The following is a 12,429-nucleotide window of genomic DNA, read 5'->3' as shown; positions in this document are numbered from 1 at the left end:
TTGTATCCTCGCCGGCTTTACCGCGCGTCGTAGGCGAAACGTAACAGAAGCAAGAGGACAAAATGCAACGAGTCTGTCTGTTTTAGGTTCAGATGTCACCATGGCTTACAACAGCGTGAAATGGAGCATCAACGTACAACGTTACCATTTTGAAGGATGTCCGTCATGATATAGTATGGGTCTGCAGATGTTGTAATAAAGACCTGCTCAATCTTTGCGCAAGCAGTGGTAAAGGACGAAGACATGTTACACTGTTTAAGCATTTATTCGCACAAATAATCTGGAAGCAATCTTATTCTTAACCTGTTGTTTTGTAAATACCAAAACCATACGCTTAGCCGAAAGAGGCCGGGAAAAAATATTCTTTTTGGTCTCCCCATTCTATAAATGAGCGAAGTCATTTATTTCAATATGACAAAGGTTCTTCTATAGTGCTTATGGAGAAACAATGATTCCGTTAGCAGGAAGCTTTCGCTCAAGAAATTCTATCTAAATAGATGGGAATGGAGAAAGAAATCTTTTTGGTAACCATTGCACTGATTTTGATGCAGTTTGTTGCATTTGAAATAAAAAAGTTAAGATTTAGTGAGCGTAAGAAGCAGATGTTTTATTTAGACTGTCGTTTGTTTAAAAATGTTTAAAATTGCAGAATGGAAAAGAACTAAAGTACCGAGTGTTCCACTCAGCAATAAATAATGCTATCACAATTCTGTAAAGCAGATTTATGAAGACATATACACCGCTCTGCAATATAGCAATAATTTGAGATTAGGACTTTTGCAAATCCTCGTAAACATCGCAACAATTTCAAGTAAGCTGTAAATTGATGTGTCAAATTTATACCCTTTAGATTCACTAACAGATGTATTTTACAGAACTGCAATACTTGCTTTTGGTGCAGGATTTGTAAACTTAGTGCTTCACACTTTTTTCGACTTAGCAAGTTCTGGGAATTTTTTTAATATATCCCCGGCCCTAAACAAATATATTGCTTCAAGAGTCACTGGAATTGAACTTTCTTTCTCAAATTTCATTCAAGTCAGTCCAGCAGTTGTTTCCCAAAAGTATTTCTGCGTTTTGCATGTAATTAATCAGGGTAATTGGAGTCGGCCCCGAGCTAACGCTTCTTCTAGCGCTTACGGTTGATATCTACGCCACCTCCATAATTCAGCAATCAAAGTAAGTGCTACAAAGCACACTCTGGTTTCCTGAATTGCAAGCAATATCCCTTTTACGCGTGTATTTTTAGTGCTGACAAAGCTATTGTGCATATGACGCAACAATTATCTCGCGCCACTAAGTCGCCGCTTTCCATGACAAAGAATATGACGCAGTATGACTCGATAACTTTTTTGCATCGGCCTCTGTTTACAAATGTCAAATCACGTAGTAGTAGTAGTAGTAGTAGTAGTAGTAGTAGTAGTAGTAGTAGTAATAGTAATAGTAATTGTAGTAGTAGTAGTAGTAGTAGTAGTAGTAGTAGAAGTAGTAGCAGCAGTAGTGGTAGTAGTAAACTTTATTTTCAAGGAAAGGTGCGATATATTGGGGCATCTCAGCTCAGAAGCCTGCTGGACACCCACCCCACGGCTGAGTCGATGTAGGCGGCGAGGATCGCTTGTAGTAATACTTAGTGAAAGTGTCGAATGTACCGGTCAACAGGTGGCTTAAAGACGGTATTACTGACGTCAGCGCGCAGATAGTAATAGTAAACTAGCGCTTTGCAGGATGCTTAGTCTAAACAAAAGTTTATGAGTCTTTATCCATGCAAGCCACTACACAGGCACGCGAAAAGGCGTCAGAATTTGGGTTCAAGTCTGCCTATATAGGAAAACGCACCGCGCAACGATGTTTTCGGGAGTACCTCGAGGATCCACTTACGCAGCCAGCCGTCCGCTCAGTTCTCTACTTTCCCGACAGATGGCGGCTGGAAGCCTCGGCGTTTCTGCGCGCTCTTCCGCGGCGAGCGCGCGAACGCTCATCCCCAGCGTCCCGCGTGTCCCGGCGGTGAACTTCCCGATCGACACCGAGCCGGGCAACAGTGTTACGTCGGAGGCGCCCATCGATGCGGGCCGAGCACTTCGCGAGCCGGTGTCAGCAGAAGCGCTATGGTGCTGAAACAACGCCGCCGACCGGCGAGGCGTCACGTTGTTGTGGCGCGCAACAGATGACTCGCATCGTCGCCGGCGCGTGAAAAAGGCTGTGTCAGCGGGACGTTCGAGGTGGCCGCTATGGGACGGTAATGAGCTCTCGCCGGACGATGCTTGCTTCGGTCGGAACGAGGGCGATGACTTGCGGACGTCGTTTTCGTCGGCGAAATTGTTGGACTTTGCTTGCAGTGGCGGCGTTTTGCTTCTGTGAAACTGCCGTGCAGGGCCGCTATCAAGCCGTCACAGGTATACATTGCACGCATCTGTTCTCCTTTCGATGCGTCTAGAGACGTTTGCACTTTGTAGCTGAGATTTATTTGGTAAGTTGCATGTGCGTCGGTGCAAGAAGAAACCTAAGAAGGAATATTTTCGGTGCTCAGCATGACTCTTATTATCAAACAAGCTCAAGAGGGCGGATATTTGTGGCTTCAAGCTGCCAACAAAAGAACACTGCATTGCAGGCACTTTCATAACAGGGTTGGCGGTTTTTATCATCGGCAGTACTCATCTAGAGACAGGCCATTGCAACTTACACATGAACTTTAGTTTGACGCTTGTTGGTTGGGCTTCTTAAAGCAGACCACAAGCGCCAATGTTTGACTTGATAGAGTTTAGCATTCCTTCTAGTAAATGCTTCTGTAATTACATGGGCGTTTAAGGGCTGATCAAATACCATAATATATCCGTACTAACTTTGCCGATGCGTAATATTTTATGAGTCTAAAGTAAGTTGATAGAATATAAAAAAAAGGTTTAGTGACTTTCCACCTAGTGATAGAAGACTTTGCTGTGATTTGTGTGGTTGCATGGGATTCGGCTATTCATTGTTTTCCGTGCACAAAATGAACTAGATATAAACTAATTTCGCAGCTCCCAAACAATACAGTGAACAAGTGGTAACCAATATAAAAAGGAGCCATGCTGTTGATCTAGGTATATAGTCTCGCATATATACTATTCGGCGCATATTACGCATTCACTTTTTACCACTTCAGCGACAATTATCCATTGTGAATTCGAAACATACTGCAGCAAGTCCATGAGACTAGTATTTAAACCTTTTGCTAACGCATATTCATATAGACATCATAACTAACAGCAGCTTCTTTTGTGTGCTGCCAGAAGGCTAATGACAACTCCTCACTGTTAGTATACGGTATAGGTTGGTATAGGTTGGTTTTCGCAGGCTGTGTACTCACTCACACTCGTGGGTACTCAGGCTCGTCAGTATATTCACTTACGTTTTTAATTGCTCGCGCTGCATCTTACTCACCAAATCACACTTGTGCTCATAGTCACTTCCAATCACACTTACCGGCATTCACACACATACATACTCACGCGCACTCACGCACGCGGGCCATGTTCAACCATTTACGCCAAAACCCCGAAGCTCGAAGTTGCATCACGTTGGAGCGCAAACGTATGGAGACGTTCTTCTAGCGCCGCACCTGCTTCATGAAAATTCCCATCAGCCTTTAAAACATTGAACACTCTCAGGTTTGGTCATCAGCAAAGCGCGTGCTTGGTCTGTTCATACTCCCGTCCAATCAAAATCACCGGCACCCGTTCCCGTTCATACTCACATCCACTACCGCCATTCGTTACTCACTAACGCTCTTTATTCCTGGCCGTGAAATTCAGTATGAAATGAACAACGAGTCAATTTACTTGTGAGCGAGAATGCCCGACCTGTACGCTCGCTTCTGAGCATCGTCAAAACTGTGAGCACAGGTGACCATCGGCCATTCAGAACTGATAGCCTACGTGAATCGGTGCTCTGTCCAGTGGAGCCTCGTCAGCCCAAGGAGAGTGATGTGTTGTGATGTTGTGATGAGAGTGATGTGATGTGTTCGCATGCGCGAACACATCATGTTGAAAATAATGATTAAAGCAGACGACACATCTTGCTCTCGTTGAAGCAAAGATATCGAACCCTTGAACAGCAGAAGGTTTAGCATCGCGTCTGAAGAGCTGGTTCGAGAGGGAAGCTCGTCGGACCCATGGTGAGGTATTCTACTCAATGTTTACTCGGAGATAATCTCGCGCACGGACACCTGCGTTGCAGAAATGACAAGTAAGTTGAAGAGGCTGCCGGCTACTGTGACAAGTCCTCGTGCCACACAGGGCGTGTACTGTAGAACAGACCAGGCGCACACTGTGCTCATGACCAAACCTGTGATAGTGTTCAATGTTTTAAAAACTGATGGGAATTTTCATGAAGCAGGTGCGGCGCTGGAATAACGTCTCCATACGTTCGCTCCAACGTGATGCAACTACGAGCTTCGGGATTTGGCGTAAATGGTCGAATTGGTGTTGTCAAATTTTTCGCTATTTTTCACGTGTCGAAACCTCACAACTGCATCTTTTCCTAACGTGTGTCCTCGACGTCATCGTTTCTTTGAGCCCTTCTTAGTAGTTGAACAATGACAAAGTGCGTGCGTCTTTCAATGATATAACCAAAGCGCCGCGAGTTCTCCTCATCAATAAACTAGTAACCTCACAGGAATTTAAGTAACTCATTGGACAGGATGTTTCTTAAAGCGGAACATAATTTCTCTAAACATACGACAAAACGTATAACAGGCGTTAACAAAGACCATGATGGGTCTTGATTTCATATAAAGGACGCATGATCCTTCAACGCAGGTCCTAACATTCCTGAGTCTTTATTTCTCTCCTCACTACTGATCTCGTTGTGCAAACTTACGTTCCTTGCCAGCGCCTTCCCGGTGCAGCTCTGCCCGCTTCTACACTGTTTACCTTTCTTTCAATATGTGGATCTTCCCAGGAGAAGCAAGTTTGATATCTTCCGCAACTCAGCAACGTTTGTCCATCTCAAAAGCCTGTACTTCTCGTCACCATGCCCTTGTTCTATATATAGCCCTACTTAAATTTTGCCATACTTACGCTTACGTCAAAGCTGCATAGGAATTCTGCTCATTTTAAAGATAACTATTCGCCCTGTTAGCCCCGCGAAAACGACTCCGCATCCGAGAATCAGCTCGCTGCAGCACACGGAATAGCGTTTGTCGTATGTGTTCGCTATCATCAGCACCGCCACGCCGGTTAGTGTCAACGGGAGCTAGGGACGAGCGCATGAGCGATGAAACGTCCGGCATAGCTTGTAGCCTGGTGACGATTAGCAGGCTCTCGGGCCTTAATAAATTTCCATCCTGTTACCACGTGGTCATTTCCTACCGTCGCTTACGCGGCAGCATTGACCATCGTGGATTGTTTAGTGTATATAGGATGCGGGGCAATGCGCAAACTTACAGTTAACCGCACAAACAATATAGTTAACCTTCCTGCTTTTCGCCTATTCTTTCTCTCTCTCTACAAATCTCACCAGACCTGTGCCAAGGCATCTATGGGTGTCGTAGAGACAAAAAAATTGCCAGTTTTCCCTGAAATACAACGCAGCGGGTACAAAGCAATAGCTAGCGATATCTTATGGGCAGTGTTGCGGCTCGAGGTGACGTTTGGGCCAGGAAGACACCAAGCCCATTGACGACTTCGTTTGGTAGTGGGAATTAAGGATAAGGGTTCATTATAGATTAATTACACTGCTTCCCGACACGGAAGTCCATTCCACCTATAGGAGTATATAAACGTCTGAGTTCCCATCAGGACATGTAAGCGCCACTAACTGCACCAAAGATCTCCGCTTTTTCGTACCGTCGTATTCTCTAAGAGACTAGACTAGGAAATTCGATGACTGTATCTCGGCCAATCACAATCGTCGAATCGGTCGCAATATCCCTCCCGTGATGTCGCACCGGTCCGCCTTCTATGTTGCATCTTCGCCCCCGTATATATGGCGCAAGCGCGGAGCAGTCTGCACAAAGAAAAATCAAATATGCACAAAGAAAATCAAAAATAAATATGCACAAAGAAAAATCAAACGAATCCATTCAATTCACAGAGACGGTAAAAAAAAAGAACTCACGGACGTCGAGGTGCTAATAAGCGACTCGCAAGCAGCGATGCTCAACTACGCTAGCGGCCGGATCTCCCGGGAAGGGGCCCGCATTCTCCAAATTCAAGACGGCAATATTTGCCTCAAGAACGACACTGTCCTCGTATGGACGCACGCCCCCACGGTCCCTCCGCTCCCAGGCAACGAGACGGGCCACGCCGTGGCTCGAGGACTTACATGCCGAGCCGCGGCGCCCGCCGGCAATCCGGACGTCTCGCCCGCGGCGAGAGCGATGCGGGAGTGGACGTGGAGGGATCACATGACCACTTCCAGAGACATCACGCAACCCTACAGATGGAACAGATGTAAATATCCTCCACCCCAAGCCAAACTAAACGATACACAGGCGGTTGTCTGGAGGCAATTGCAAACACACACATATCCGAACCTGCCGATCCTTCATCTCTGCTACCCTGACATTTATTCATCCGACGAGCGTAAAGCGTGCGGAGCCAGAGCGACGCTGCAGCACATGCTGTGGGAATGCACCGGTAGCGTGCAGCGGGAGTCCCCGACGAACGGGTTAGACATGGCAGTAACGAACCGCGGGGTGCGTTGGGAGGCGGCCCTGCTCAACCACGACCTCGCCGATCAACTGTGGACCGGCCAGCACGCCGAGGAAGCCGCCCATGTACAAGGACTCGAGGCCGTCACCTAGGCTGGGGTGCTTATGGCCCCTCCCCGCCCAAATCGCCGGACATTTCGAATAAAGTTTTCACTGGCTCACTCAAGCTTCTCTCGTGCTGAGCACGCATCTGCAGCATTCACTCACTTTATACGGCGTTGTGCTGCTGAGCACAAGTCTGCCGTTCGATTCCTGGCCGCGGTGACCTGCATTCCGATGGCGAAAAAAAATGCAAGACTGATCGCGTATCGTGCTTTTGGTGCACGCTAAAGAACCCCAGGTGGTGTAAGTTAATCGGTAACCCACCGCTACAGCGTCCCTCGTAACCCACTGCGCAGTTTCGGGACGCTAAATCCAATAATTTAATCGTGCGTCGATCTGCTTTCCACATGGTGTCATTCGCCGTCTTGCACATAGTTGTCCAAGTTCGCTTTCTATTGCTGTCTTGACATGCGATTTCGCCTCCTTTATTTCGTGTTCTTCCCTTTTCTTCACCGTTTTGTGAGGATGGACGGGGGGGGGGGGGTGAATAGGGTGGCGGGGGGCTTTGCGAGACGCGGAGGACTTGCAAAGTAGAAAAAAAAGGGAACACAGCCCCACTGTCTCTGCATTACAGCTCAAAAACCGAAACAACATAAAGTTTTTGTTGTGCTCAGAACAACGTATGTGACAATGTTGTTACAAGCAGACGACAACAGGAGCTCCACAAATGCGGCTGGAAGGTGCAGTTGACCACAAAAATTTACGGATCATGGGAACTGAGATAAAGCTGAATATCTCCGCAGCCTGCCCATTTCCAGCCCCTACTAGTATATGCATTAAACATTTTGATGTACGAATTTAATGGTTACTAATGGAGGCTGCTAGGAACTTCAACGTTTCTTGAGATCCCGTGGCCCATAAACTTTCGTGGTTGACTTTACCTGTAATATATATATATATATATATATATATATATATATATATATATATATATATATATATATATATATATATATATATATATATATATATATATGTATGTATATATATATATATATATATATATGGCTGTGGAGGAGAACGTGAACATACAATGCTTTTCGTCGCCTGCCCAAGCTTTCGCTCGCACACGGGTACGCAGCCGTCGACTACTGTGACAGCGTACGATCGCTGGTGGTATAGCGCTCGCGACGGGAATCTTCCCTGTTTTGCCGAATTGATCGGTCGTGGTTCACTGGCACGGCACGTGCCTATTGCGTCAGAGTCGCTGCGACCAAGTAAAAAAAAAAAACATCACGACGTTGCGTAGCATGCTGTCGGCGAGCGGTGACCTTAGGGCTTTGAACAGCGGAATCGCGATATGTCGATGCTTCCATTGGAAATAGCGTAATGCGAACACACGGGGACGTATTTTGTTACGATCACTTTCGGCGTTACTATCACCTCGGCCGTCAGGCCAGTGCTGATTGGCTGGTTGAGCAAAACCGGATGAGCTGATTGGTTGGTTGAGCACTAGGTCAGGCGAAGGCGATAGTATCACCTAGAGTGACTGTCGCAGAATACGTTCTATGGACGCGATGGGCATCGCTGCCTGGCCGATAGCTTTCCGATACTTTCTAATAGTTCAATAGCTGCGAAGTATAGGAGTGAATGCACTGGAAAGGCGGTGATGTCGAAATGTTTGCTGTTGTTTCGTTAGGTTGCCGGGCTTAAGGACTAAAAGCGATAGCTGAGTACTCCGAACATTGAGGGCTTGCCTCCACGTTCAGTCGGCGCGCCATCTACTTATGTAACTCGACATTAAAGGAGCTTTGAACTGCACCTATCTGCCTACGCACGCTCACTTGCCCTTATTCCCTGCGCTTGCTGTCATCGACGCGTTCACGGCATCATCAGAAAGTTTGACCTGACTAGCCCTTGGCGGGAACCGACAGTTCATCAACCGGTCAACTGTGAGACGATGCAGCTTGGCAAAAACTAAGACTAAGAGCTACTACTTTTAGGGATTTACAGCACTGTGTGCTAAACAGGGACGATCGTGTCATCAATATCTCCAAAGGCCGCGAATGTTGTGCGAAGCCCTGCAGGACAATAATTCAGATTTGTCGCATTTAACTTTACTGACCAATTTGTATGCCTTGTTACGCTTCAACGTCGTGGTGAATACTGACCAGTGAAGTCTTCCTCTGTCAATCATCGTATAGTTGTATGGAGCATGGGGTCCCTCTTAGTTTTGATCTCTTCACTCATGCATGATTGCAGAAGCGAGGCCTGTGAGCACATTTCAAAAAGCACAGCGCGAGCCCGTTCAGGGGAAATGGTGCGATCTCCTTAAAGCCGCAAGTCTCCGTGCGGTTGTAATGTGACCCTAACTTCTTTGTATAGCCAATCTTCCTATTTCCTCTTCCCCGTCCCCCAGAGTAGGGTAGCCAACCAGACGCAATTCTGGTTAACATCCCTGCCTTCTCTCTTTATTTTCTCCTCCTCCTCCTCCTCCTCCTCCTCCTCCTCCTCCTCCTACTCCTCCTCCTCCTCCAATGTAGGCCAACTAAAGAAGTAGTGTGGTCGCCTGTCGGCATTACATCGGTACACTTGCAAAAACGTTACGAGACCATTTGTAGCAAAATTTTTCCCTGCATGGCGATTCATTTACTAAAGTGCCTAGACCAGCGTAGTCGATCTGGACATGCTACTGAGTTAGGTGTCATGGCATGGCTCCAATGCACATATATACTAGTAAAACAGTTTCTGCGGTGCCGCCAGAAAAATATAAAGAAGGAAAATTAGAACAAAACATAAAGAGGGAATCTCAGTGAGTCTTTAGGCTGAGAACTAGCTGATTGCGACCGCAGAGAGCTGCCACAACGTACACCGCCATATAAAAAAAAAAAAAGGAAGGAAGAAACGTAAAAGCAAGAACTTATTTGTGATGCACTAACGTCGTCCTTGTCCGCTACAGCGCTGCCTCTTATGAACTCCGAAATGCACTCACACAGGCCACCACTCCGAGAGTATGCGTTGAGCGCAAAACACCAAAGGAATTATTAATTGCCGAAGCTGAGTGATAGCGAAGGGGCCAGTGCGTCCGCTTCCCGAATACACGTTACAGAGAGGAGGTGATTTAGAATCCCGATAGCATCGGTGGGCTAAGTTTCGTTATTGTCATCCTACGGCTAGGGGGCCTCTGATGATGAAGAGTTGACCTGAAGACGACTTGGAAATAGTCGTCGTAGCCATAACGAGAAGTACGAACAGGCAGATGGGAACGAGGCTTCGAAATTCTAACTGGCGTCGCAGTAAAATGAGAGGCAGGAATGTCAATGAGTCAAACGTCCGGTGGCGGCTGCTGTGCTGAAGAGAAGGGAGATTGTGATAGAACGAAATAAAAAGACAAGCAAACAGATAGTGCGCGCTAAAAGAGTACATCCAGTAGAAGACATCGCGTCTGTGAGCGGTCTCTGGGGTCCATCGATTATGCGGTGGTTGCGTGATATTATATAGTTACCCCACAAGGGAATGCTTTGTCGGCTCTCCAATATATATATATATATATATATATATATATATATATATATATATATATATATATATATATATATATATACCACAATAAATGTATTCCATTGTCCTCTACATTAAGTATATAGGACAAGTATATAGTATACCACGTATATAGCTGGCTTGGTGCCCCTGAGGTGCTTCTGTAGTTGCGACTCGATGCAATCTGTTTACATGTGCAACAAGTTCTTGCGTCAACAGACTGTGTCACGGCGATCAGCCTGTCCATTTACGTCAACCTAAAACGGCTTTGCTGTACTGATACCTGCTTCTTGAAATGTTTAAGACGCACTTAGCCCAGACATCGGTTGACACGCTGCCATGTGTAGCATGGTGACGACAACCTTTAAACTTGAATGACGAGATAAGACCAGCCATACAACCCTAATTGGTAATGCGTGCTTGTCCATCACAACTGGCTTCGCGAATAGATGCAAGACAACGCCCTATAGCCTGTAATATCAGCTTTATCGTTTATTTTTTTGCGTGTGCGTACTACGGGACGCTGGTGCTTCCACCCCTTGTCTGGTAATTAACACTTTGCATCTGATTTCTACCAGTATGAATGTACAGCTGTATATGCACCACACCATTTCTTTTTCTGCTGGCGTCGACATTTCGTTCGCACACTGCAACTGCGCTTGGAAAACTGGGACTGATTATGCTTCTCAAGGTTCCAGGACTACAGCACTTGCCCACACTGAGTACTTCTGATTTCTCTTCAAAAATGACTTAGATCTTTTCCCAGAGATATAGTTTTTCGCATTTCCAAACACCCCAAAAGGTCGGTTGGCCGCCAATGTAGTTTTAAATGGTGAAGAACCGCACGCATACTGCGCGGGATGTACAGGTTTCGTCTCCCGGTTGCGGCAACTTTTCTTTTCGTCCGCTTTTGTTTCCTTTTGCCCTTTAATATTTAAAGTTTCAACTAAATATAGCAGCTAACTGCCCCTGTACTTCATCAGACTTCACTGTCTGGGGACTTCGTGTGATTATGAAAAAAAAAAAAAATAGAGTCGCAGTTTTGCACGAAAGGTGAAGCATCGACTGCGTTAGCAAATTAGTGGACGAAGTAAGGGTGATAGTTTTATCAGCCGTACAGACTTGTAAACGTAGGCACACTAACTAAATTAACAAGCATAGTGTAGCGCGCGCACACGCAAACATGAACACATCTGATTCGATAACCGCGGAAACTCGCTGTCCGAACGCCGGCGCGAGGAAACGCGGCAGCAACAGCGAGCGAAGTGACATTCATACTGTCCATCACTTCAACGAAAAGTGAATGCTGACAAAACACAGCACGCGCAAAGCTACGAACCGCCGACGCACTTGGACTCTGCCCCCAACGCAAAGCCGGAGTAGCCCCCCCCCCCTCCCTGTCTTCTCTCCCCGTTGCCTCACAACGTTGGATGCCTCGCGTACGACGGGAGACCGGCGCGCGTCCTCTTTCACGCGGACGAGATTAAGCCGCGATCGTCGGCTCCCCCCGCATGCTTTCACTCGCACAAGCAGCATAGTGCGCACGGCGATGGCGTTATCGCCCTCGGTCTTTATACGGAACCTCACGGCGACGGCAACACAGACGCCGACGACGGAAATGCCCTTGGAGTATCCATATTTCTACAAGGCGCTGCCAGCGATGAAGATGAAGAGAAAGAAGACGACGACGCTCGGTCATGTTCGCGTGGTTTGGTCGCCATCTTGAGTGACATCCGAAGCGTTCTTCTTTATATAACCTGTAAATATATTGTATGACTTTTCCTCCCTGTAACAATGTGGTGCAGCGTGCGGGTTCTTCAACACTAAAGACGAATCTACGCAGCGAACGCTCCTTGGCTCCATCTGCCATGCCTACTCAAGACTATGATGACAGTACTTCAGGCACTTCGCCGACCGTACCCGAACCTACCACCACCAACCGCCACCTTGTGCTCATACAACCGCGTAACCCTGGTATGTTTCCCGTCGACGACAACGGGGATGTTGAAGACTGGCTGCAAATGTACGAACGGCTAAGTGGACTCAACCACTGGGACCATGCACTCATGCTAGCCAACATAATATTTTATCGTGCGGGAACGGCACAAGTGTAGTTTACAATCTACAAACAAGAAATCACGATTTGGGATGTGTGT

General features: G+C 46.7%; 1 protein-coding gene across 1 annotated transcript in view; it reads left to right on the top strand.

Moving 5' to 3' along the window:
- Positions 1-1,747: 1,747 nt before the first annotated feature.
- The window catches only part of LOC142570874 (synaptogenesis protein syg-2-like), a 154,946-nt gene continuing 144,264 nt past the window's right edge, over positions 1,748-12,429 (top strand). The window contains exon 1 of the mRNA XM_075679182.1: positions 1,748-2,393. Coding sequence (XP_075535297.1) covers positions 2,240-2,393 — 154 coding nt within the window. The 5' untranslated portion in view covers positions 1,748-2,239. The remainder of the gene's footprint in view (positions 2,394-12,429) is intronic.

The sequence above is a fragment of the Dermacentor variabilis genome, chromosome 2 (genome assembly GCF_050947875.1).
Source record: "Dermacentor variabilis isolate Ectoservices chromosome 2, ASM5094787v1, whole genome shotgun sequence".
NCBI classification, from domain to species: Eukaryota; Metazoa; Arthropoda; class Arachnida; order Ixodida; family Ixodidae; genus Dermacentor; species Dermacentor variabilis.
This window is presented reverse-complemented; position numbering and strand designations above follow the sequence as displayed.